Source organism: Plodia interpunctella, chromosome 21 (genome assembly GCF_027563975.2).
Source record: "Plodia interpunctella isolate USDA-ARS_2022_Savannah chromosome 21, ilPloInte3.2, whole genome shotgun sequence".
NCBI classification, from domain to species: domain Eukaryota; kingdom Metazoa; phylum Arthropoda; class Insecta; order Lepidoptera; family Pyralidae; genus Plodia; species Plodia interpunctella.
In genome coordinates, this window is record NC_071314.1 from 2151341 (window position 1) to 2177228 (window position 25888).

The window sequence follows — 25888 nt, forward strand, 5'->3', positions numbered from 1 at the left end:
TGTGATTGGGTTTTACTCTGGTCGCTAGCGAACACGTTCACATTGATTGCAATTTGAAATATATTTCAATTTATTATTAAACTAGCCGCGCCCCGTGGGAATTTCGAGATAAAATGTACCCTATGTGTTATTCCCAGGTTATATTCTACCCGTGTGCCAAATTTCATAACAATCGGTCCAGTAGATTTTGCATAAAAGAATAACAAACAAACATACATATACACACATCCTAACAAACTTTCGCATTTATAATAAATAATAATGTAGCATTCAGATTTCTGTCGCTTTAAGCCGTGTGGAAATAAAACACGAAATATTTGCAAATAAAACTATTGGGTATATTCACAAATTGGAGGGAAATAACTATGCGTTTCATAAGGAGTATTTACAAGATATGTTAATATTAAATATTACATGCAATGCGTACACCATACAGCGAAGCGAAAATTTTGAAAAAAATAAATAATTGTCAATTACATTGACCAAGAATATAAAAAAGTAAATAAATTTTATTTATAAAAAGTTTACGATAAATATTTCATTTAAAAATCCAGCAGTGACCCATGTGGCTTAGAAGACTATATTATGGCCACATTATGGATAAATACTAGAAATTAAAACATCAAAAATACTATCTAGTAATACAAATGAAAGATTTGTACTTTTACCCACATCGAAATTCATAGTTTTAGCCTCGTGTTATATTTAAAACAAAAAATCTCAGCTTTTAAAATCGAAATAGAAATAAAACAACGGAATAACAAGTTGACTAGCTCCACCGTTTCACAACTTCGCGACGTGGCGTACGCACACATTTAAGAAAGGCCACATCATTGTATAAGACTTTTCAAGTATTTCGATTTGTTTTTGAGAATTTTCTTGACGTCCTCTATCATGTCCCGGCGTCCCTGTTTTAATTTTTGCTCGACTGGGTCAAGTTTGTCTTTGTTCAAGTTTAATTTTTTTAATTCTTCATCTAGTGTTGACTTTGTTTCGTAGTGAGGCCATTTGTCGAAGATGCTCTCCAGGAAGGCGATGGATTCTTGGACTGTCTCGTTGAGTTTGTTGAGATCGTCAGTGGTCTTTACCTCGTCCGGTGATTGGTTGGTTTTCTTCTTGGACTTCTTGGTGTTCGCCGGCGCTACCAGCTCGTTGCAGACGCCCAGGAGGAATGTTATTATGCCTATGAACTGCAAACAAAAGAGAAAACAGATTTTTACAAGCATAATTTAACATTTTATTTTTTAGCTATAAACAAATGAAAATATTTATTTTGAAAGTACATATCAAAGCAATCCGGACTTTGTGGCACGTTTTGCTTTAAGTCAGATTTGATAATACCCAAAGAGCACTTAGTGGTTAGTAGTAACTTTGTTTTTAATTTGGGTTTTACAAAACAGGAATAAAAAGTTCATCCACAGCCCATACAAAAATCACCCAAAGACAGTAAAATGGCTTTTTAAAAATTATTTCTTGTTAATAATTCCTCTATGGCTGCTGCTTCGTAACTAGTCGAAAGAAAATTTATCTTCGTTCGAAAATACTGTCAATCCAAACTTTTACTGAGGGAGGTAACATATTTTAATTTCCCTTCTACGTGCTCACCTCTAAATAGTTGGCGACGTTTTCGAGCACCTCGCGCATGATCCAGCCAGGGTCGCCATGCGCGACGAGCCGCGCACGCTCGGCCCGCAGCGCCGCGCGCGCGCCGCACTCCAGCACGCGCAGGCGCGCGCTCAGCCGCAGCGCCGCCTCGCGGTTGCTCATCGCCAGCTCGCCCACCATGCGGAGGGTGGTGCAGTACAACTCCCGGTACGGCACTTCGGAATTCACGAACGCTGTTCAAATTATTTCAAATGTCATTCCTTCGTAACAATCTACTTTTTTCCTGAAGGTTGCCTGATAGAGAATGCTTTTAGCATTAAGTCCGCCCTTTGTACTATTTCGGTAAATACAGTTTAAATAAACATTGTGTTTGAACATAATATGAAAAATAAAACAAAAAGCTAGTTGACAATTTTTTGTTTTGACGACGTTCGAAGGCGCCTATAATAATAGAAAACCGCCATATTGGAATCTCCTATTAATCTACCAAAAAAAGTCAGTACTTTGAGACTCCGCCCATATACAAATAGTAACAGAAATATTATCTCGTATATAGAAAAGTACATACCAATAATCCTTGCGGGGAAAGGCGCCTCTATGCTGATCTTCTCCCGGCCGCTGTACTTCTGCTGGCAGATGGTCATCGCGTCGCTGAAGGCGTCCACACACGTGAGCAGCTCCGAGTATTGCGGCCTTTTCTCTTCCATCTGTGAACCAACAATACATATAAATAACCGGCATATACATATAAATAATACGTCCTGGCTTCGCTCTGTTAGAACCATAGTAAATTTTAATTATACTTTGGTGAAAATAGGACAAAAATTCGTCTGGTCATTTTTGAGTTTATCGCGTTCATACTAAGTACATCTTTGAAACTACGCAAAGGATTTTGATGCAGTTTTTTTAATTAATAACTTATGCAACTTATACATGCAAACATTCCTCTTGAATCATCAAGAGGAATGTTTGTATGTATAAGTTGCATAATATTGAACCCGTGCGAAGCCGGAGCGGGTCGCTAGTAATTTAAACTATTAAGTATGGATATGGATAACTTATGTACAAAAAATGTAATTTTTGACCCAAGCCTTCATAACACCCCACATATCCACGTCCGGTTCCTGCTGCTGCGCTGAGCTAGGGCGGGAACCATACATACCGGCCTGGAGTCGGCGCACTCGATGCAGAGCGCGATGGCGGACACCAGAGCGTCTTTTAGCCGCAAGTACGCCATGTCCTGTTCGAACGAGCGTTGTTTCAGCTCCAGGTCGATGAACTGCGGCGGCCGCCAGCTCACGATCACGTTCAGGTCGCGGTTGTCACTGTCCAGAGATGTCATTGTTGTTAGGTTAAAATCGTATGGACACTGTCGTAATATGTTACAAGAAATATGGTAGGTCACGCTTTTTCTTACGACCTCTGTAGACTCAGGACGGGAGGCAAATAAAGATACTACATTGACCGAAAGGTCCCAGGTTCGAATCCTATTCGTGCAACTATAACACTTGATAGGACACGAACAATGTCAAGAAAGTGATTGAAATAATAGAGGGCGTTGTCTTCTGTTGGCTAGCATCACTGGGTGTTGATCAACCAGTATTGAACCAGAAATCAAATAGAATACTATTTGTTATTGCAATGGTAAAAAAAAAAGTTTGTTTAACATCGCCTTACGGCGCTATGTCTCTAGCCTATGTCACTAGCGACACATTTATCTTATTATTACTATCTTAGCGCAAAAAAGATTTTTTTTTCATAGCAAGTGTTAAAAACCATGTTCTTCATTTTATTATAAGTACTAATGTTGTACGCAATAAGTGTTTCGCAATGAATGAATAGAATAATATACACACACGAGATCGGCGGGCAGCGGACGCGGCGCGTGCAGCGGCGCGCTGGGCCCGGCCAGCAGCGCCAGCAGCGCGCGCGCGCGCACCGCGCCGCTGCACGCGCCGCAGCGCGCCACGCGCGCGCTCCACGACACCAGCTCCACCAGCTTCTCGAACGTGCCGTACTTGTACGCGTACGTCAGGTGCTCCACGCTCTGGGGATGGAAGCACGGCCAAACTGTATTAATTAGTTCATTACTTTTGATCTAGTGCATTTGATCATAGTTAATAATGAAACTATAAAATACTAGATGTTGCTCAGGGCTTCGCTAACGTAGGAATTTTGAGATAAAATATAGCCTATAGCATTTTTGGATAACATACCTTTTTATTGGTGAATTAGTTTTTGAAATCGATTCAGTAGTTTCGGAGACAAAACATACAAACTCCCAAACGCTTACCTCTTTATAATAATCAAACTATAAAACATTAGTGGCGGATTTACCAGTAGATTGAAGCCCAGGGCGGCAGATTTAAAATGTTATTACGATTCACCATTTAACCTGTCCAATTGAGGAAGTTGACATTTTTCATGCTATGTATTTGCGAAGGTATATTTGGATACAATGCGGAACGAATGACATGACCCTTCCTTAAAGATTGCCTGTCCGAAATGACAGCTTCAAATTTCCGCCCCCATCTCCCAAGGGCCGGCGAAATTTTTACCTACTGGCGGCATTAGTGTTAATCCGCCACTGTATTACGCCCAACTCTGATGATTACTAAAAAAAACTAAAATAAAAAACTAAGGAAAGGCGAATGAAATAAAAGACTCACATCTTTACTATGATGTTCATGGAAAGCCCTCGTGTCAGCAAGCAGTTGCAGTGAGCGGGAGAACGCGGCGGCGGGCGCCAGCCTGGCCGCGTGCAGCCAGCCTAATGACACCAGTTGTATGTGCTTCACCTCCAGCCGCTGGTATATAGTGTCGGCTGCCAGAGCGTTGCCTGGTTAAAAAAAAAGAAAAACGTCAAATATAAATTAGGATTTTCGTAATAGGAATGTTGTAATGTTACTACCCTGTACAATTATTAGAAAACAAAGACGCGTTTCTTTCTTGTATTTAGTGAAATGAAAGATTGTCGTAGTCTAGGTTTCTCTATGTTGAGAAATATATCGCTTTGAGATTTTTGCGAGGAATGCTCAGTTGGGAATGTTCATAGTGGTTCCGCCTAGAATAGGACCACTACATGTTTTCCCGTGGATTTCGTACGAGGCGAGTAACGGACACAGCTTTGGCAGCTGGTAAGCAAAATCCCAAAGAGGGTTAAGGACAAGCAACCGGCCGGGCATTAAACTAGAGGCAAATCTTTTAATTTAAAAATTTCTTTTAACCCCGAGCTTCGGGCCCCACAGCCGTGAAGGATACGGTAAGATGAGAGAGAGAGGGTCTCACCGAGGTGATGGTACAGCTTGACCAGTAACAATTTCGCGTGGAAATTGGCAGGAGAATTTTGCAGTACTAACTCTAACAAGCACAGCGCTTCGATGATAGGCGAGGAGCTCTGCAGATCCATGGCTGAAAAACAAATAATTTTTTTTAACAAAAAAATTACATAATCTTTCATTGTCATCAGGGAGATCTTGTTACATTTAAAGGTTAATTAAAATTAAGGGAGTGCCCCCTCAGCCGGCGCCAGCCATACCGACATACCGACCGTCACTTATAATCACAAAAGAACACGACCGCACCGCACGGCGTCTAAACTGTAAATATCGAGTTGCTGGTGCCCATGGACTCGTTTGTCCGGTATGCTATAAAACACATACCAGCGTAGAAGTAGTGATGAGCAGCCAGTATTCCATAGACATCGACAGCACAAAGCTCCGTGGCGGTCGCAGTGAGCAGTTTCCGGTGCACGCAGCGGAGGTAGTGTCTCCGCAAGATGGCAGCGAGCGCGAGGCTCTCCGCCGGCCGTAGCGGCGCCGCCGTCAGCCGCCACGCCGATAGGCACGATATGTGGCGTTGTACGTCCTCTGTCTACGTTTGAACGACAAAAATTATCTTGGGTGCTACATATACGGTACGATAAATCGTTAGGATTTTATCGTCTATAAAAATATAAGATTATAAACTAAAAATAATTTCTTGATCTATTACTCCAGGATGTAAAAGATTTATTTTATTTACGAGCTAATCAAGCTGAAGCATTGTATTTTGAAGTTTGAAGATTTTCTCTAATCTATAGTTAAAATCTACATATAAGGCTTTATTTTATTTTTATCTTACTCACCGTCTCAGGTTCACTATTCTCATCGAAGCCCAAACACGTCAAGAAATCTCTGCAATGTTCCTCTCTCTCCTTCTGCGGGATCATGGTCAAATACGGCCTGAGGTCCGGCACAGCACAGGGCTTCTTCGCAAACACCCTCAAATACTGTACACACAGTGCCACCCCACTCCCAAGCAACACTGTGGGGTCTCCGTCAACAGATAACCTCTTCCACAATTCCAAGCGTGCTAAATAAGGCCCTCGCAACTGTCTTCCCGAAGACATACTCTCAACCAATTGACATATAAATTCGTGACATTTTTCTGCTGTATCATCTGCTGTACTTTCTTTATCCGCATCAGTCTCTTTCATTAATTGGAAGACAGAGTCAAAATATGGTAAGTAATAATCCCATCTATCCTGGTTATCCCATAACAATTCCTTACAAAGAAGGTTCAGCTTTCGCCATTGGCCCAACTTCTTTAAATAAGGGATACAGGCTTGGACAGAGGAGCCTGGGACTAATTGACCATAGAGTGGACTCTGAATGAACTTCAAGATGTCTTCCCACTTCTCTTGGAGTTCTAAGATCATGATGTATAACCTAGCTTCTTGTTCAGCCTCCATTTTGTTGTCAGCTATGAAGTTGTCAACCATCCGCTGAGCAAGTGTGAGCAATAGACCTTTTTTCTTGGTGTCCTCTGATGATTTGGCCTGTTGGAATAAAATGCATATAAAAACTTTAATGTTGCACAAAATGTGGAAGCCTGTAAGAGATTTTTATAGCCATAGACAACTCAATATGCTATAAGAATAAAGGCAGAATGGCCAGCATTTTTTTCTATAATTTATTATAAGCATACATACCTGCAATACAATACTCATGACTGCCCAAAAGTAATACGGGTTTTTGGGAGCAAACTTATACAGGGCCATGGCAGCCCTCTGTTGTGAGAGGTGGTCTCCGATGCGGACATAGGACATGAACAAGTGAGAGTGAAGCTCCTCACTTGTGGGCTCCACTTTCACAGCAGCTTCATACAGTGCACAAACTTTGGGCACTGAAAAAAATTAATTGGAAGAAGAATGATAATAAAATATGAAAAAAAATTTACAATATTGGGTAGTATAATATTATTATAATAATATTATTATATTACTAACGCAATATTGTAATTTTATTTTAATATGGGTTATATTATTGTCAATAAATAACTAATAGGCTGACAAATAAAAAAAAAATTATTTAATTGAACTGTCCCACAGTTGAAACAAATAAGACATTGCTGGAAGTGTGCGTTAGTGAGAATAAAAATAACTTTTACAAGTTATGTTAGTTGATCGATAGGGCAATGTTACTTTGTATTGTAAGTTAAATAATAAACTATTAAAACACCTGGCTACCGTGGTATGAACCTAAGACTTTTTTACCACTGGACCAGTGCTGCTTTAGTCAGCTTGTTTATTTTTTACTTAACTGACGTTTAATTTAAGTACTTACATTGCTGAGATTCCCTGTACGTTATTGTCATCGCCTGAAGAGTGGTATCATCACTGGGCTTCTCTTCAGCCAGGGCGTCCAACACAACAAATGCCTCCGGTCCTTTTCCTAACCTAAAAAGCGCTAAGGCTTTCAAAGCTCTAGCCGCCTGCAAAGCAGGACTCTTTTTGAGCACTTTCTCGGCCTCTTGAAGAGCTTTTTTATTGTTTCCATTATCTAACCAGTCTGTAAATTATATAAATATTATTGAGGCTGTAAGGATAACTCCGGGGAAGATTTGTTCGAAAAATAGAACAAGTAAACCCGAGGTTGTTACCGTATATTGGCCGCAACCGACGCTCTACAATCCCTCCGTCGTTAATGTTTTGTGGCCGCACAGCCATTTTTCATTTATAAAATGGTTTTTTCCACAAAATATACGCGCTTTCACGACTTTTTAGGTCTTTTTTCAGCACGTTTGTTTTGCGACTTTTGTCTTTGGTTAGGTCGATTGACAGTGTTGACAGTTGTATATAAAGTTGCCATATTTTTTAATCTGTCAGAACTTTATCTAGTATCTCGATTGACTTCTGTGGGTCTGTGGCCCACTCAATCGAAGGTTGTTTGACCCGCCCGGTCAAACACAATCATTATGCCTTTACCTGCGGAAACCAGTGATATTACAATAATTATTTTTGCAGTATGTGAAATGGAGATGGCAATGCCATACCTAATCCACCCCAAGAAAGTCGTATGTATTTCGTTCCACGTTATGATCAATAGTAATGAGGAATATGATTAATACATTGTATGGAAATAGGAGATGTAGACTCCGTACCATTATTACGTTCGCGGCAATATGTGGGACTATCAATTTCAGATCGGCTATGTTGTTGTTGGCAACAAATGTGGCGCCACGTCCGCGCGTCTTCTCTCTACTCTCATCTATATTATGATGTATGTAACTATACAAAAAATAATCCCTCTTCCTGTATTCTTCTTAACATTTTTAGCAGACCATCCCTCCCACAGAGTACTTTAAATTTATGTCCATCCACTGCTGGATTTTTTATATATTTAGTTGATCTTTGTGTCAATCTCACGTACAAAAAATAGTTCTTCATATTGTTTGATTGCTCTGTTTATATTATGGATTGAAGTTTTCCTTATAAAATTTCCCTACTATAAAATTACTAATGTCGCTTCAGGAAGTTGCTCTATAAGTTTATGTAGACACTACGACACAAATGAATAGGTACCAATAATATCTTGAGTTTTTTGATCACTGAAAGGATTTACTACAAAGAAAAATATAAATTAACATAGGTATAGTTAACATTACATTTAATAACATAAATAAAATTTACAATAGTAAATTACATAGATACCTAAATAGTAAATTTCTTATCTATAAACAACACACTGATCAATCAATCGGCTCTCACCATTCACACACTCAACCTTCGCTTATAAATATCACTAACGGCAGTGGTTACGTTGCTACAGTCAACTGATTTTCAATAGCCTCATTTAGCTCTGAGATCTACGGTTTCAAACCCCGAATCGGGAATACTGGCTTTCGCAGGTCTCAGTTCTGGTGGTTGTTCTCTAGATAGAGATGATCTCTTATGTCTAGGAGGTGGCACTGGCGCGGGTGCGGAAACTTTCGATTTCAACAAACTCTTGATCTTCATCCCGCCGCGATAGTAGTACAGGTATATGCCCGATAAGATTGCCAGCGCGACGAACAGCGCCACGACGACCACCACGACACCATACCATCCCTTTCCAGTAGATTCTTCTGGCGTGGGTGTCGTCGGAGGCTTCCTGCTCGGCGGTACGTACACTGGCCTAGGCCTCCTCGTTGTCGTAGCGAAACGATCGCCAATAGCTATATCAGCACAAGCCCTGAACTCTTCTTGATGTCCACACCCGACGGCTTCAGTGCCATTATCACATTTCCCCCAATTATTCCCCGCGATGTATCGCCATTGCATGACGCAATGTGCGCACTCTAAATCCTCCGGTAATCGATACTTCATTTCATAAACTCTATTCCCATCTTTAGGATAGAATTTAGTTCCATCTCTGCCGTCAATTTTCAGGACGTTCTTGTCTAAACATTCCTGGGTTGTACCTTTGTGTTCGTCGCAAACTCTAAATTCGAAGTAGCCATTGTGATTGGCTGTAAGTTCGACTTTGATGGTGATGGCGTCTTTGGGGGCGTATTTGCGGACTATGACGCCTTTGTAGAATCTTCCTCCGTACTCGTGCGCCCTGGGCTGCGCGGCGTCCCAGGCGTCTCCGCAGACTCCGCACTTGCCGTCGTTCTTGTTCCACTGTCTGGAGAAGCCGCCGCAGTACAGCTCGTGGTCGTTGTAGTTGTGTGGGGTATCGAAGCCGTACCTCCAGGCGGAGGCTCTCGACGGAGGCTCAATCAGTCGCCCGTGACCCCAGACGCATGTCCACAAAACGGATTGTACTGTGAACCAGCACCATAGTATCTGGAAAGATAGAAAAAGAAAAAGCCCTTTAATATACATCATCATACATATCATGACGTGTATGTAGAAACATAATAAGTAATGTTTTTTAACTTATCAGTTTGGTTTACAAGTTTGACCAAGTGTAAATTATACAGGAGGAGGCAATAATGAGGTAACAATGGGTAATAGTGGAACAGACCCAATTTTTACATTCGGCCAGTTTAAACATCCATTAAAAATGGGCCAATAGCCAATCGAGAAATTGATTAAAGCACAACTAATTATTACGTTGCAATAGGTAACTGATTAATCAATTGCTACCGATTTCATGGGGTTACGAATTATTACGGCGATAGTGCTTCAATATTTTTGGTCATCAACTTACATTACCAAAGGGTTGTCGATAGAAAATAGTATTTTAGTAACTGCGTAGCTAGGTTACTAAAATACTACTTTCTATCGGGTACTTTCTATAGGGTACTCTTGTTTATTTAAAATAAGATTATATCACTCTAGAAGAAAGATTACCGCCCTTTACCGCCATATGTTCTTTGGTATATCTAGTGTAAATGACTCCATGACTATAGTAAATAAATAAATTACGCCTAATTCCATGACACTTACACCTCAGTGTCATGGAATTAGTAGGTACGTCGAAATACTTACTAAATCCATGGTAAGTGTAAAGCAGTCCATTAGGCATTATTTAAATTTCTACATAAGTAGGGCTTGTAGCCGGAGGTCGTCGTTAATAAGTGTCTAACTACCGGAAGGTTCATGAACGCATGCGCTTAATAAATGTTATTATTTAGTTTCTCCCGTCCCGGATCATAATGCTGTGTTGGCTGCGTCTACACCGAACTAACAAAGGCAAACATATGTTTTTCTCTCTTTTTAAAATTAGCATGGTAAAGCAAAAGAGATAGAAACACTAGAAACGCATTCTTTGACTAGGTATCTCTATGGTCTATATGTTATCAAATCTAGTATTAACCAAACTAAACTAAGATCTCAGTTCAACGACACCGAAAAGGTTGGAATGGATTCATATCACAAGCTAGAACTCACGATTACGATGTTAGTTCTCTAGTTTAGCCCATGAACATGACATTGTCTCAAGTTTACTGGGTTGTGCAAACTCTGTTTATGGTTATTGAACATCGCGATTTGGCGCTATCGTGGCATAATTGAACGGTAAAATGCAAATCGATTCAGATCGTGAATGAGGAGTATCTATAAATAGATATATATATATATCTATAAGTTGGTCTTCGACGGCAATTATTTTCGTTAGTTCGACTGTCTACCTGTAACAGAGACCATTGACCTGTAAGTACACTTGAGAAGAACTCAATACTCATATTACTTAAATTAAACTGACAACAAATTTATTGAAGAATAACAAGTCAAACCAAATGTTTTTTCATAGATTTTAGAAGAGAAATCATGTTTTATGATTAGTAATACAGATATAAAATACATAAAGAAAATTTTAAAAAAATGAGAGTTTTTATTATATAGTTCTAAACCTTTTGACCAAGACCCTCAACTACGAGAAATAAGGATCACTTCATTCTCTGACTCTCAACCTAAGCTAGCACTCAACATAGTCAACGGTTGCAAACCAAATAAAAAAATGAGGGCTATAGAAATCAGATAAGACCAGACAACTAGATAAAATTCTTGACAAATAATTAGCAACAATAATCTCCCACAGAAAAGAATCGATCGCAACCGTGACCCAAAACCATTTTGTTAACACAAAATTTCCCACACCAGCGACATGGCACATTATTTGATGATGCAAGATGCTGGCTCTCATCAGTGTGAAGTTGAGAATACTTTCATGAAGTTGTCTATAAGAGATTTCAGCTAACAAGGCCAACGGTAGTGTGGCGGGAGAGGATCCCCTATTCGTAATCGAATAACGTAAGTATAACGAATTTAGGTAGCTTAATGTGCTGTGGACTGATCTTGAATATGATTTGACGATACCTGTAGCCATTCGAGACTTTAATGCATCTATATGGCAAACTACCTAGAGCTCACGAAGAATGAAGAAAAGGTCAGGAACAAACAAAAGCAAACGTCATTTGTATTCGAATAGAAGACTAGGGGATATAAGTAAGTTGATTTTGCTGATACCTTTGATTATGTTTAATTTACTTATTAATTACTTAACAAAATTTACTTTTTTACAAATTCGCTGCATAACCTACCAAAAAAAAAAATAAACACGACAAAAACTTTTCTGTACGTTGTGTAGTTTATACCATACGAAGCACATTATCTGCGTGAGAATTGTTTACCAACATCAGCATTGTTTGATTGCTTTAGCTGCATTTTTTCGTTTTGATTTCTAAACATGCATGAAATTTTGGTGTTTTCATTACTGAACTGTAAGGTATGTTTGCTGGGGCCCGGTCCAGCCAGATTGGAAATAGAATGAGCATTCGCTCGTTTGAAAAGAGCACACTTTTACGAAGTTAGATTTTCGTTGTTTTGCAATCAAAGGCATGGATAATATTCTCCATAATATTGCAAAATTATGACAAATGGCAAGGTACCAAAACTGCCAATCAAAACAATAGCCTTGCAATCACTACACTCGTCCAATACAAATGCATGGGTTTATTATTGTAGGACCTATTTGAAATCAATTTAGTGGTTTGACCGCGTGCATATTGATGTGCCTCACGATTTTCCGCTGACCTGTACGACCTACGTTGCTAAACTATTGTTTTTTTAATAATGTTGTCATAATGGCAACATTGCCAATAGCTGTAAATATTTTTTTTTTACTTGACTTGAGATATAGTTTACGTTAGATTGAAAATTCATCTATACAGTTAATTTTACTAAGTAGATACTTACTTTCATTTGAAACAAAATGCAGAAAGAAAATTAATATTATTTTCTATTAAGTATAATTAAAATTAATAATAATTTTGAACACGTAAACAGGTACTAATAGATGGCAAATATTATAGAGGTATCTACTTTTATAAAGCTGTATAGGTAATGCCTCTTGATCTGGTACGTAAATTTATAAATATGTCGTGTCATCACCACATCGCCATACATTTAAATTCACAATAGGGACCGCCGACTATAGGGAACTAAGTAGGTTTATGTAACGCTTTGTTACGTAGAAGGCAGTGGACGGGTCATCGTGGCATAAAATATAAAATACCCATTTGATTTGACTGCACCGTGAATAAATTACACTGCGAAATAAGTAGGTAGATATATATCTAAACGTGAGAAGGTGATAAAGACTTTTGGCCACAGGGTGTCATGGCATGGTCCGGAAGTTCCGCGGAAGGCTGTGAGCTGACTCAGTGGACTCGTGGCCGTCGTCTCGAATATTTCAAACTATCTTGTATGAATATAGATGTATGTATGTATGTACCATTATATTATTTCAAAAAAATAACTTCAGAATTAAATTACAATTATCATAACTATATGTATTAGGTACCTATGTAGTACTTATTGATATAAAATTTCTGCGGTAACTTCGAAAATCGGACGTGAACGACTGCTCAATAATAGATAAAATATACGTTTAATCGATTTATTTTTCAACGAGAACAATGAAAGAATGGGTAGTTTACTGAAGTAAGCATTGGGTCTGGCAGGCGTGTATTATGGAATCCGTCCAACAAGTACATTGTTTACTTTGAAGAATGAGTTCTATAGCTCTGTGGCTTTGTTGTTTACTTTTGCCTGATCTGAATATCCAAGAATGTTCTTTTCAATAATTTTACTAGTTAACTTGCACATTAAGTATATTTCATGTGCCTTCTAGAGACAACCTAGGCCTGGCGGGAAAGGGTAAATAAAGTTAACGTTACTTTAGATCTAAACGTATTTTAGATGATTTTTTGCGGCTACTACCATCTATGTTAAATTTTTATTTTGATTATCAATGGGGTCAAACTTTAAAGCATATATATACATATAATATAGATAATCGACTGACACAGGACCGAAAAAGTGATGTGAATTCTTTCACATCACTTTTTCGGTACATCAATACCCACTGCTGGGTTTCTACCCAGCAGTGGGTATTGATGTAGGCTGAAGAAGAACTGATATATTTTATTAAGTATACAACAAACTGTTCCTAATATAAATATGTTAATTCTGATTTTCGGGTTAATTTTATTATTAAGTATTAGTTTAGCACGATCTCAGGCCTTTTCAGCCCACTACTGAGCATAGTCTTCGCCAACCTTGGCTATCCCATGCCAATTTATTCCATGTGATCTGCTAGCATAATTAGTTTAATTTATTTAGTATACCTTTTAATAATGAAATAAATAAATCTTTAATTAAGTAGGTAGCATAAACTTGAGCACAAGAAACACGGACATATTGCACATGCACATGAATAAGGACAAGTTTATCGACCTCCAAAGTGTACCAATCGACCAGTCGATCGAGTGGTCCGCCCCACAGGCCTACTGGGAGCGCCCACTGACCAACTGGGACATTAGTATGCGCCGCAGACTAACACTTTCCTCAGTTGAAAGTGAAACTCGGCGGTGTATTACTGAATTATCTGTTTTGTTTTATGACTGTTGCCGTATTGTGACAAATGATGTGAATGAGATGTTAGCGGCTAGGTACACCGATACGCGAATTCCATGGTCATGATCTAACAACCAGCGGCCAATCCCAAATGTTAGGACCTAAATCGGTACTAAGAATATAGGCTATTTTTTTAAACTGCACTTTTGTGTAGTAATGAAACATATATCACACGGATAATGAAACTGAGTCGCTATACAAACAAATCGATGTCATAATTAGAGGAGGTCATAATTAGAGAGAAATTACCGAAAGTTTCAGTAATTTTGAAAGTTTCCAGGAATGTTTCGAGAAATATTCGCGAAAACTTCCGAAGTTACGGTAGTTTTGGAAGTTTTCATAATCGTTTATTTTGTTTACAATAACATTGATGAGGGTTTTAAATAGTATCAATATCAATTGTCGAACACATAGGTATTATTTGTAAATTTCAGCAATTTTTCAATGTAATAAAATATAGTTTTAATGTTTGTATTGTTAGTGACATAAAAAGACCATAAAAGCTATAGACGATATAATTATACAATAATCAAATAAAGTTGCCGTGTTCGATAAGCCCCATGCATATAAATATTGCATAAACTAAGTAAAAAATATTATTTGAAAACTTCCAAAGTAGCCCGCAGTTTTGGAAGTTTTCAGGAAACTTTCCCTGGAGTAGGAAATATTCCTGGCAATTTTCATCTTTAGTGTAGTAGACAAAAAATGTTTTGTCTGGGGTATTATGTAGTCTGTGGTTTGGTCTACTGTACAAATAGGTCCAGTAGATTTTGCATGAGGGATATATTACAAACATATACCTATCCTCTCACACTTTCGCATTTATAATATTAGTGGGAATTTATAATAGATAACGTTTCAAATATTAGGCAGATAGAATGAACTCAATATTAAGAAGAACTTAAGTTATTTTTTCTTCTTGTTCAATAGAGAAATTTTTAAACAGATTATAGTGATAATATAACTAATTTTCAACACAGATTTCGCATCGTTCGTGTCGTGGTGTTGTGATTACTGTAATTTACGGGGTTCGGTAAAAACAATCGTTTCCCTCGCTCAACATTGCGAAAGCACAGTCCTTTTAATCGAGTTCAAATTCTCAAAGCAGACTTTCTCTGTCGCAATGTAAGTAGATAAGTAACTACACCACTTGGTTGGACACACGACTCGTGAACTTTTGTGTGTAGTGACGAAACTGGTATAATCCTAACTCAGTGTGTTTTGGATTAAAATAACTAGTTGTTCGCCGCGAACTTAGACCTAGCAATTACAATAATTTTTTGAAGAGTTTTTACAAAATTGTGAATATTTCAAAAAAAAACATAACTAGATCTACAGACAGATCCTACATACCTTTTGAATTTCATCAAAATCAGACCAACGTTTGAAAGTTGTCGCGTTACAAACATACATACGTACCTACAAAAAATGAATTTTTGCCCCAAGTCGATTTGTAGACCTCGCTCGATCAATTATTTTAAATATTAATATATACGTAATAATATTTTTTTAATATAAAGTAGGTAGTACGTGGAGTACCACACACAGTGCTAGTAACGCAGTGAGAAACTGACTGTTTGCATACTTTAGTAAGAATAATTACAACATAAAATAGTGTTTACCTAATAGTAACCTATTGTGCCCTAGCAATGAACCATATTCGTTGTACTTGGCCGATCATCTGCAACTGCAAGTGCAGACAGACGAGCATAAACAATCTTACCCGATGCTGGCCTGAGTTGTAGTTCGTAAAAAAACGGTTTCAATCATTAATTTTTATTTTATTTTCGATTAAAAGTCGATTCTAGTGAAAGTTAATCACTCACGCGTGTTCGCTTTAGGATTAGTACTGTCTAAAAACGATAAAAATCTTTGGGTTCTTAGAGAGGTTTGACTCGACCATAAACAAAAAACTAACCTAAATAACGAGGTCATCTACAGTTAAAGTGGGGGGAAAAGGTAAAAATAGGAGAAAGTTCACATTGTCTTGTAATACATTGTACAACTCCAATACTTGACAAACAAAATCCTCTGCGAGCCCGTGCAGTAAATATTGGTGTATTTTAACTTATTCTTGATGGATTGCTTGTGGTTGTGTAAAATATAACAGCGACGTTGGTATTTGTAAGCGAGACTAATTATTATTTAAAATGTCAAAATAACATTACATCTGCTCTGAATTCATCCTAACATAGAAAACAAATGTCAACAAAGAAAAAATATTTAAATCTGGAATGCACATTTTCACTTCTTCCTTTTTAGATTCTAGGCGGCCAGCGTAGTATAAAAACATGAAAACCTATTTTAATAAATACATTAAAAAGCAGTTAACCATACATCATCGTTGTTTTGTTTGTTTCATTCATATTTCCTTCGTTGACTCGACGAAGAAGATCGTTGTTTCATTTATCACTAACAAAAATAGGTTTTTTGCGCACAGATATAAAAACATTACATTGTAATACTTAGTTAAAAATAGTAAAGTAGAATAGAGACCATTTGGGTTCACTTTTCTTATCTTTTCTAAAAATAGCACCATGTTTTTGTATTTCCAATGAGAAAGTATTCAAGTGAACAGTAATAACATGTTGATAATAATAAATTGCATAGATTTCCATCTTTAACCTAAGGTTGTTCGAGACTAGTTTTTCTACTTTCAAACGAAGTCTGATATGAGGGAAAGGGGAACTCTGTGCCATACCATGTCTTTGGTTGCTGTCGTAGTAATATAACCGAAGAGATAGGTATACTTTTTTACTTCTACAACAAACGTAACATCCTCATATCTAAAAAATATGTAGTACCTAAGTAGGTAGCACGTATCAACCATGTAATTAGTTAGTACTACGTACAACGAAGTATTTACTAAATCCATGGTATCAACTTTGCTAAATCCATTACTTAGCTAATTCATTCGAACCATTCATACTTATGTCTGAACACTGTCTGAATTAATGTTTTGTACTGACGTCGTGAAAATGTCGTGTCAGGTTGGGCGAGGAGATTTTTCACATATGCTTTTATAGAGCATTAAATATAAATATATATATACAGACAAATCACACAGATTGAGTTAGCCCCAAATTTAGTTCGAGACTTGTGTTATGGGTTACTAACTCAACGATACTATATTCTATAACAATTACACATACCTATAGATAAACATCCAAGACCCAGGTCAATTTACGTTTTGAGTAAAAATTTTAAGTATGTGCATATGTAACACGGCCGCGAATACATACTCAAAAGCTTCTACATTTGAGTATGAGTAGAGCGACGATAATCTGTTAAGAATAGATTAATCATTTGAGAAGCTTTTGAGTATTCGGCCGTAAGTCATGTGTAGAAAATCACCTTACCTACTAACATCTAATTAGATGTTAGATTTATTGAAATTAAACTCACGCAAACATTCACAAATTTAGAGAAAGCATTATAGTTGTTACGTTGCGAGTAATTTTAAATGCCCTGTGCATTTAAAATGCACCTACACTTAGCTGTTACATATCGTGGGAACAACTAATAATCTGCTTCCTCCTGATGACCAAGATTTGTGCTGGATACCTATAAACAATGGAGGAAAGTATAGTTATGTAGGCGGAAGGACAGAAAACCGTCTCAATGAGGCAATTTCGTGGAAAGTTCACGCGATTTGGACGTAGTTTTTGACGTAGTTTTCATAATGAAAATGTTATGTAATAATATCTAATCGACTGTACAGTAACAATATATAATAATTGTAATCGAAAAATTTTATTAAAGGTCATAATTTTTTCATGAATATTGCACAAAAATTTTGTGACGACATGAGACACTGAATTAATAACATGTATCAATTTAGACCCAAAATAAACCAAAGCGAAAAAAAACTGTACCTGTAGATATTTCAGGAAATTTTTTGATTATTCTATATCGATATTTTAAAAAAAGAGGTGGTTGAATGTAGGTATCTATCTACCACCACAGATCGCTTCGGCTGAGTGATCTGTGTGAACGTGGTGTGAACCCTACTAATTAGGGTTAATGTATGATGTAACCGCTATTTTAACCGCGAACAATCTTTTGGACATCGTTTTAATGTGCATTTAGTTACATATGTTATGCCATTAAATATGTACGTGCGTGCTTATTGCAAAAAAGTGGGCCACCGTTCGGGAAGCGTATCATTAGAAAGGAAATCGTTTACTTAAATGAGCCATGTCATAACTTAATACCTAACACGTAAAAATAACACCATCTTGTCATAATTCTAGATTTATAAAAAAATATTCTGTTCGACTTTAAAATCCCGGCACAAACTCATTATATAAACGCTTTTTGTGTCTTGTAAGTGTATTATAATCTCTTGTAAAGTAGTAATATCAGCCAGAAACTTAGTTTTCAAAGTAATTAAAATGGAAATAGACCCCGTGGTTAACAGTATTTAGTGGGTACAGTAGTTAATACAAATGACATACTTTTAAATGGATATACTAGAAGCGTTACCTTGGTTGGCTGTAAAGTTGCTGAAGTGTTAATGACACGGATGCAAATGTCATTAGTATGCTGAAATATATAATAGCTTTACGTCAGTAAGTAGTTAATATAGATTAATGGTTATTGGCAGCGTATAGTCCTAGAAATTCACAGAATGATCGATTTCAGGAACAGGTTCGTTTACCTCCATCAGTAGTCGTGCTATTTCTCCCCATGCTTCAACAGCCTCGCGGTATACTATTTGAGAAGGTGTAACAGACATATAAACTTACATTATCATATTTACCTACAATTGAAAGGATTAGTTGTAAATCTGTTGGTATTTCGTGACTTGAAGAAACTTTCCTCACGATATGACGTGTTTTTAGAATTTGTTTTCATTCAAGATAAGACTTTCTAACCACGTTCTCTTCGCTCTGAAGCTTTTCAGGCTTTTCTTGTACACTTGTTAAAAAAAAACCTAAACTGATTAACACAAAAGAGTTATAACTAACTAGTAATCACTTATTCTAATCTAATCACTCATAGCTATAACCCTTGTGTTAGTTGGATGCTCACATTTCCAGTTCTACCTGGTTTTCTATATTCCATGATGGATACGTTCAAGCTATCATATTGCCATGCTTGAAGTACCTTCGCAATCTCCTGCCATTGCAATTTCCACACTATAAAGCATATAATTGGGTTGAGAATTGTGTAATGGGAAGGATGCACTCAGCGGTGACGATGCGACGCTTCCTTGTGCAGTGCACTCTCACTTGTCAAGAAATGCAATTGTTAATTTGTATGTAGCGATGTGGTATATGGGTATATGGTAGTCAAGCGGGTATTTCAATACAGTTACAGCAATTCAATATTTGGTACATATTATTCCGGAGTTCAACTTATAAATCGTCCTCAATACCTATATGAAAAAGTCATCGAAAAAACAATGGAAAAAGCATTGTTTTCTATACAACGTATTATGATTATAAAGATGACTCTTGTTGATGGGATCAGGATGTCTAGAATAGATAAAACAAGCAAAAATTTAAAAACATGCCTGCTTAAGAATCTATGCGTTGAGCCCTTTAATTTGATATCCATATTATAGTATTCGAATAAAAGTTAATTAGGTAAATCCGTTCAGCGGTTTCGGAGATATGAGTTAGTAAAGAATATTACCTACATATACATACAAGATACGTGCGAAAAACAATACCCTTCGTTTGCAGTCGGGTAAAAACAAAGACAAAAACAATTAGCCACAAAACTCATTGAGCATTGAACATTTTCGTTCAAATTATTGAGACAATGAATGCAAACGATGAATACTAATCCTCCAGGACGTGACAGACAGACAGACGGACAATGCTTAGGAAACTTCAGATGTCGGATGTTAAAAGCGGAAGTGATGAGGCCTTGCGAGTCGGTTTGACAATGTCCAGATTCGAGATTGGTTTCAATCTTTGTAAAAAGCTGTATGCATTTTGATGGTAAATAAAAAAAATTATATAAAAGTACGTACCGATTGTTTATCTATAATTATTATTACAAAGAGATACGTATAAATTATTATAAAACTACTTAAAATATAAGAAAAAAATATAACTATAACTAACTAATTATAACTACCGATAAATTCGTTCAGCTGATAGGCAACAACATTCCCATAAAGGTCAGGCAGACGGCCAGTACCTATTCACCAAAAAGGTATAGTGTGATTTCTGAGGATGGTATTAGATGTATGTATAGGTAATATATTACGTTTTTAACGGAGCGAAGCCGCCCCGGGATACTATAGTAGATAGCCGGGAGGCTATTAGTATAGTATATCTGATAATACTACCTACGTACCTAAAATAACATAAAACATAAATTATATAAATTTAACGTTATTGAAGGTACTTAGGTATTTATCAGATCCACCTCAGATAAAATTATATTTATATAGACACTGATAATAAACACAAAAACTGAAAATTGTGTTTAGAATAATGAATAGACACATTAAAACAATCAGTAGGTAGGTAGGTACCAAGTTGGGCTATGGGAAAATCTGATATTAATCTTCGGTCCAAAATGCGGTGACTATTATGCAACCGTGTACTATAGGCACATTGCATTGTTATTGTGATTGTATTTTGATAAATTCATTATTTTTCGCGTCGAAGGCATGATGATTCATAGACACGGATTTAGTTAGGTACCATATTTACTTGGGTCACAGATTACATAATACACCATTGGGTCAAGTATTGTAGCCGCACTTCGGAGTTTAGCCGTTCATATTATTATTATAAATGCTATAGCATTTATAATAATAATATGAACATACATATGATATTTCACAGATATATCTGTCTGTCTGTCTGTCCGTTGGACTGATTTTGATGACATTTGTTATGCATCTAGTTAAAGAATCCGGTTCAAACATAGACCAATTCAACCCCTAAATAACTATTTAATAAGAGGTGAAAGTACAATAATCACAAAAAATAGAATTTTGCTGTCAGAAGTAGGTAACCTATTCTGTGCTGACGCGCGTCGCGGGTATTTACAGCTAGTAGGTACCTATTTTATTTACTATATGCATAATTTGCTTTTATTTATGACCAAATAAATGTGTGTTCTCTTTCCATATGTTATTTGAACACGTTTAAGTATGTTTTTATTCTATCTTGGAAAAGATGTCGATTGGTTTTCGTACTTATTTTATTAATTTACGTCATAATATATTACTAGAAAATGTCTCAACCACGATCTAAGTATGGTTCTACGAAGTTAGCTTGTGCTAGTGTTTATTTGTTACCAATACAAAGTCACGATCACGAATTTGCGAGTCGAATATTGTGAACATAGTATTGCTATAGAGCGTGCATATGATGGTTGAAGGAGCATTTGCAATGAGTTTTACTGATGTATAGTTAACTAGCTGCGCCCCGGGGCTTTGCTCTCGTAGGAATTTCAGGATAAGAAGTACCCTATGTGTTATTCCAGGTTATTATATACTCGTGTACCAAATTTCATAACAATCGGTCCAGTAGATTTTGCGTGAAAGAGTAACAAACATACATACACACATCCTCACAAACTTTCGCGTTTATAATATTAGTAGGATTAGGTATCCGTTATTGTTTTTGTTTATGCGCGCTCTAAGTACCGGCTGCGGTGTACAAACTTTTATGAATTCGGCCTTGCGTTGAAGGAAGGTATTACGACAAAAAATACGTGACTATTTCATTTTGTTAAACCTGACGATGACTTATTACTTTCGATAAAACAAAATAGGCCAAAAATAACACTGTAAGCTGCACAGCACGCGAACAAAACTGATTGTTAGAAAATGGTTTATGGTGAGAATGTATGTGTGTAGGATGTGTGTATGTATATTTGTTATTCTTTCATGCAAAATAAAACTGATACGGATACGGTACGAATTGTTATAAAATTTGGTACATGGGTATAATATAACCAGGAATATATCAAAGGGCACTTTTTATCCCGATATTCCCACGGGAGCGAAGCCCCGGGGCGCAGCAAGTAAGGTCTTAATCATAACTGGCCGCCTAAATTATTTTCTACTATGACGACTGTATCCTGGCTTGGACAAAGTGCAGAGCACTATGTAATCTACCCACCTACTTATTTCGGAGAAAAATATTTTTATGAAAACTAGGTAGTTATACCTATATACTTAACTATGTGCTGATATTGTAGGAAGTAGGTCTACAATTTAACTACTTATATCCGCATAGCGGCAAGGTTTACTGTGAGTGAGCGTTCAAAATTCTTGCTGCAGCCTGAAATTGAATAGGTATAATAAGGTTTTGTAGTCATCAATTCAATAATTTGCATCGCACAAACTGTTCTTCTAAGTATATAAATTATTTACCTATTTAACGAATTAATAACAAAAATATTCTTTAATTGTTTATAACAGAATTACTCAACAATTTTTACTAGGTATAATGACGGAATAGCGAGATACCTACCGAGATTTTATTTTTATTGACATTATAATGTTCAAATTAATTATGAATGTAATGCACGTATTTAAAATATTTGGACACTATATTACAATTACAACAGTTTCAAATGTTGAAAATAATTTCGTTAGTCGTCATTTCAGTAATCTCCATATTTTTTGCCCGCGACTTAGTCCGCGTTTATTACGAGCATATCGAGCATCGTAACGCGATGAAACCTATATCAGATTTTAATTTAGACCATCAGCTATACAAACAGGTATGAAAACCGCATCGAATTCTTTCGAGTAGTTTTTGCGTGTATCGTGAACAAACAAACATACAAACAGAAACTCATACAGACGAAATATTAAAAAAAAAAGTTTTGGCGTGTATTAGTCCCCTAAAGAAAGACCCATAACTTCTATGTACTGACATAGCCCATTTACAGTTTTATTATATGTACTTATATACTTATACTTAGATACATGCAAAAACTAAGTTTAGTGAATAAATAAACACTGAAATTAACATAAGGAAAATAAATAAAATACAATCATATGATAGTATTTTAATATTGACATAAAATCAGTACTATTAAAAGATTGCCAAGACATTGCCTACTACTCACTATCCCCGAACTCGGACAGATGCCGACGCGAATACATGAACATCGTGTAATTTGTATGAGTGCTTTTATTTACACCATTAAAAAAACTGCTACGAATGCCGAATCCGCCAAGCTCGGCGCACTGATCCGCGATAGTGTAGTGCCGGCATAATTGATGTGATATAATGTGTATCTAGTTAGATCTTTGAGCGTGAATCAAGCGAATTATTTAGGTAGTTTGTCAGGATTCAGGATGTAATAAAATTTACTGCTTTAGACTAAATAATCATATCTACAAGGCGCGTGTATCTATAGGTACCTATGTAGCTTATATCCCATTAATGTTATAAAGGCGAAAGTTTGTGAGTATGTTTGTGACTTATTCACGCTCAATCAGCTGGGCCAGTAGCTGATACCTACCTTGGATTAACACATACTTAGGCTACTTTTTATCCCGAAGGTACAAACGCGATCTAAAGACCATTAGTTCTAATGGTCTTTAGATCGCGTTGGATAGGTATAGGTACCTGTCGCATATTTTGCGGAATCATTATTAGGGTACCTAGGTACTTCCATTGACCATGAAAATTTGTAAGAAGCATTACAGTTCGTTCACTAAAAAAAAAACTATTTTTTGCAGAAACCTTGCGCGTGTTCAAGTCGAACATGAGTTAGCAGGGATATTGAACGGGAGCAAGAAGTTGTATCTACCTATGTTGGGAATGAAATACAAAAATCTTACTAAACTGGTCTTACCAGTGTAGGTACATAATGTCTGGATAGCTTGATTTTTTAAATACTTATTAGAGCACACTACAGCATCAGAGAATGGTGTTTAAAATAAGATGTTGTTGCAAAAAGCATAGTTGTTCCTAAGTTTGTGATAGAAAGAAAGAAAAGAAAAGAAAGAAATCATTTATTCCGCAAACACATAAAATCCAAACATTAAACATTAACACTTAAAGTACAAAAGAGTATCGAATATAGATCGAATACAATATGTATACGAAATATCGAATACGAAATCAGCATGGTGCCATGGTATCGAGCCAAGGGGCTGATTTTTTTGATGACCACTTTACGCACGTCGCTTTACACCGGCGTCGTCGCCTATATGTTGATTACACATTAGATTACATCACCTGCATTAGAGTGTATAAATATTTCTTTAAAGTTATACCGACATACACTCTATGGTATCAACAACTATTCAGCCAACACCATCAAAGGACATCATTCTACTTTTACCAATTAATGAAATGGCATAAACGCTGCGACAGTCAACAATTTCTAAAAGCAGCTACCTACACCTCTGAATAATTTAATCATAAATTCAGATAGACCGGATCAACAGACCCGGTCCGGTCCGGCAGACCTTAGGCAACTCTAAAGACGGACTAAGTAACAAAGAGAACACCATTTCTCATTCCCAAAATTGCACGCCATGCGTCAGCCAGGCCACAGCGTTAATTGTTTAATTTAGTTATGGTCATCACTGCACTGTGGCCAGGCCCTGAGCCAGGAATTCTCGAGAAGGACTCGAGTTCAAGCACTGCGGGTTCCGTAAAAATTTTTTTGGATAACCAAAAAATCTAATTTTACGGATATGTATTACCGGTTCTCGGATTTTTTCTTAAAAGATAAATCTGTATAAGCCTTTACCTATTTCATGATACCTACTTAGTAGGTACCTCTCTTGTGAATTCGCAAATAAAACCTGGTCATATCATATCTTTTGTTCGCGTTGACTTTTTTTTTCACAGCTAAAAGAGGCCTTAGACTCGAGTAAGAGTAACTGCCCTTTTGATACAATTTTCAGTTTAATAATACTCCAACGCGTTCTTTTGACCTATGGACAACTAAGTACGGACGGAGTCCTAAAAAGCAATATAAAAAAGAAACTTACGTTCATTTTCACCAGCCAGTATTAAAAATCCAACGAATCACACTAACAAGTCACAATAGTTTACTTTATCGAACTTTAGAAAGGTAACGTTTTGCGGCGACGCGTATCTCCACCTTGGGAGTGCGCTGGCAACTGCCGTACCATACTTTCTCAAACGCTATTCGTTGGTTATTGGTCGAAGGAGACAGAGCTTGGTCTAGTTAACCCTTTTTGTACGTACTTTACACAATTTCTCCAAATTTCTAGCAGCATTATTAGTTAACTTCTCAAAGGGTCGGGAGTCGGTATTTAGGTGATCCAAAATAGCCTATAGGTACTATGTTATCAGATTTGGTTTAGCCTAAGTTTTAATATATGGTTTTAAATATTTTAAATTCATACCTATACCTATGTAGGTACATTCACTAAGGAATACTGGTTTATGGATAAGGACGGTGTTTATAATCTAGAATCTGTTCTATTCGAACAAGTTGGACCGATTGCAATAGTGCGTGTCAGGGTTAGCTAAGAAAATACATTCCGAAAGGCCAAATTTATTAACAGGTAAGTACTATAGGTAGGTACAGTCAACAACACATCAATACTACAAACTCGCCGCTATTACCGCGCCTTAGAGGTTCATGCAGGGTAATTTGATGTGCTGTTGACTGTACGCCCTGTGAAGCCTTGTTACTTTA

At 36.9% G+C, this 25888-nt stretch overlaps 2 protein-coding genes across 2 annotated transcripts; both read right to left on the minus strand.

The window, feature by feature from the left end:
* Nucleotides 1–316: 316 nt before the first annotated feature.
* psidin (phagocyte signaling impaired) lies at nt 317–7716 on the minus strand. The gene is made up of 12 exons (XM_053761013.2): nt 7528–7716; nt 7212–7436; nt 6578–6771; nt 5732–6424; nt 5268–5478; nt 4894–5016; nt 4275–4444; nt 3462–3652; nt 2768–2930; nt 2174–2312; nt 1606–1838; nt 317–1190 (listed from the first exon to the last, which is right to left on the minus strand). The coding sequence occupies exons 1-12, from the start codon at nt 7592–7594 to the stop codon at nt 831–833; spliced, it is 2769 nt and encodes a 922-aa protein (XP_053616988.1). The 5' UTR covers nt 7595–7716; the 3' UTR covers nt 317–830.
* An 801-nt stretch (nt 7717–8517) lies between these two features.
* LOC128679081 (uncharacterized) lies at nt 8518–25358 on the minus strand. The gene is made up of 2 exons (XM_053761073.1): nt 25212–25358; nt 8518–9694 (listed from the first exon to the last, which is right to left on the minus strand). Exons 1-2 carry the CDS (start codon nt 25215–25217, stop codon nt 8717–8719), a joined length of 984 nt encoding a protein of 327 aa, XP_053617048.1. The 5' UTR covers nt 25218–25358; the 3' UTR covers nt 8518–8716.
* Nucleotides 25359–25888: the final 530 nt, after the last annotated feature.

Excerpts from the sequence above, each read along its gene's own strand:
- psidin (XM_053761013.2), bottom strand. The coding sequence starts at position 7,594 with ATGGCTGTGCGGCCACAAAACATTAACGACGGAGGGATTGTAGAGCGT. Across the intron at positions 6,425-6,577 it reads TCATGAGTATTGTATTGCAG|GCCAAATCATCAGAGGACAC; the intron begins GTATGTATGCTT and ends TTATTCCAACAG. Across the intron at positions 5,017-5,267 it reads TCATCACTACTTCTACGCTG|CCATGGATCTGCAGAGCTCC; the intron begins GTATGTGTTTTA and ends TTTGTTTTTCAG.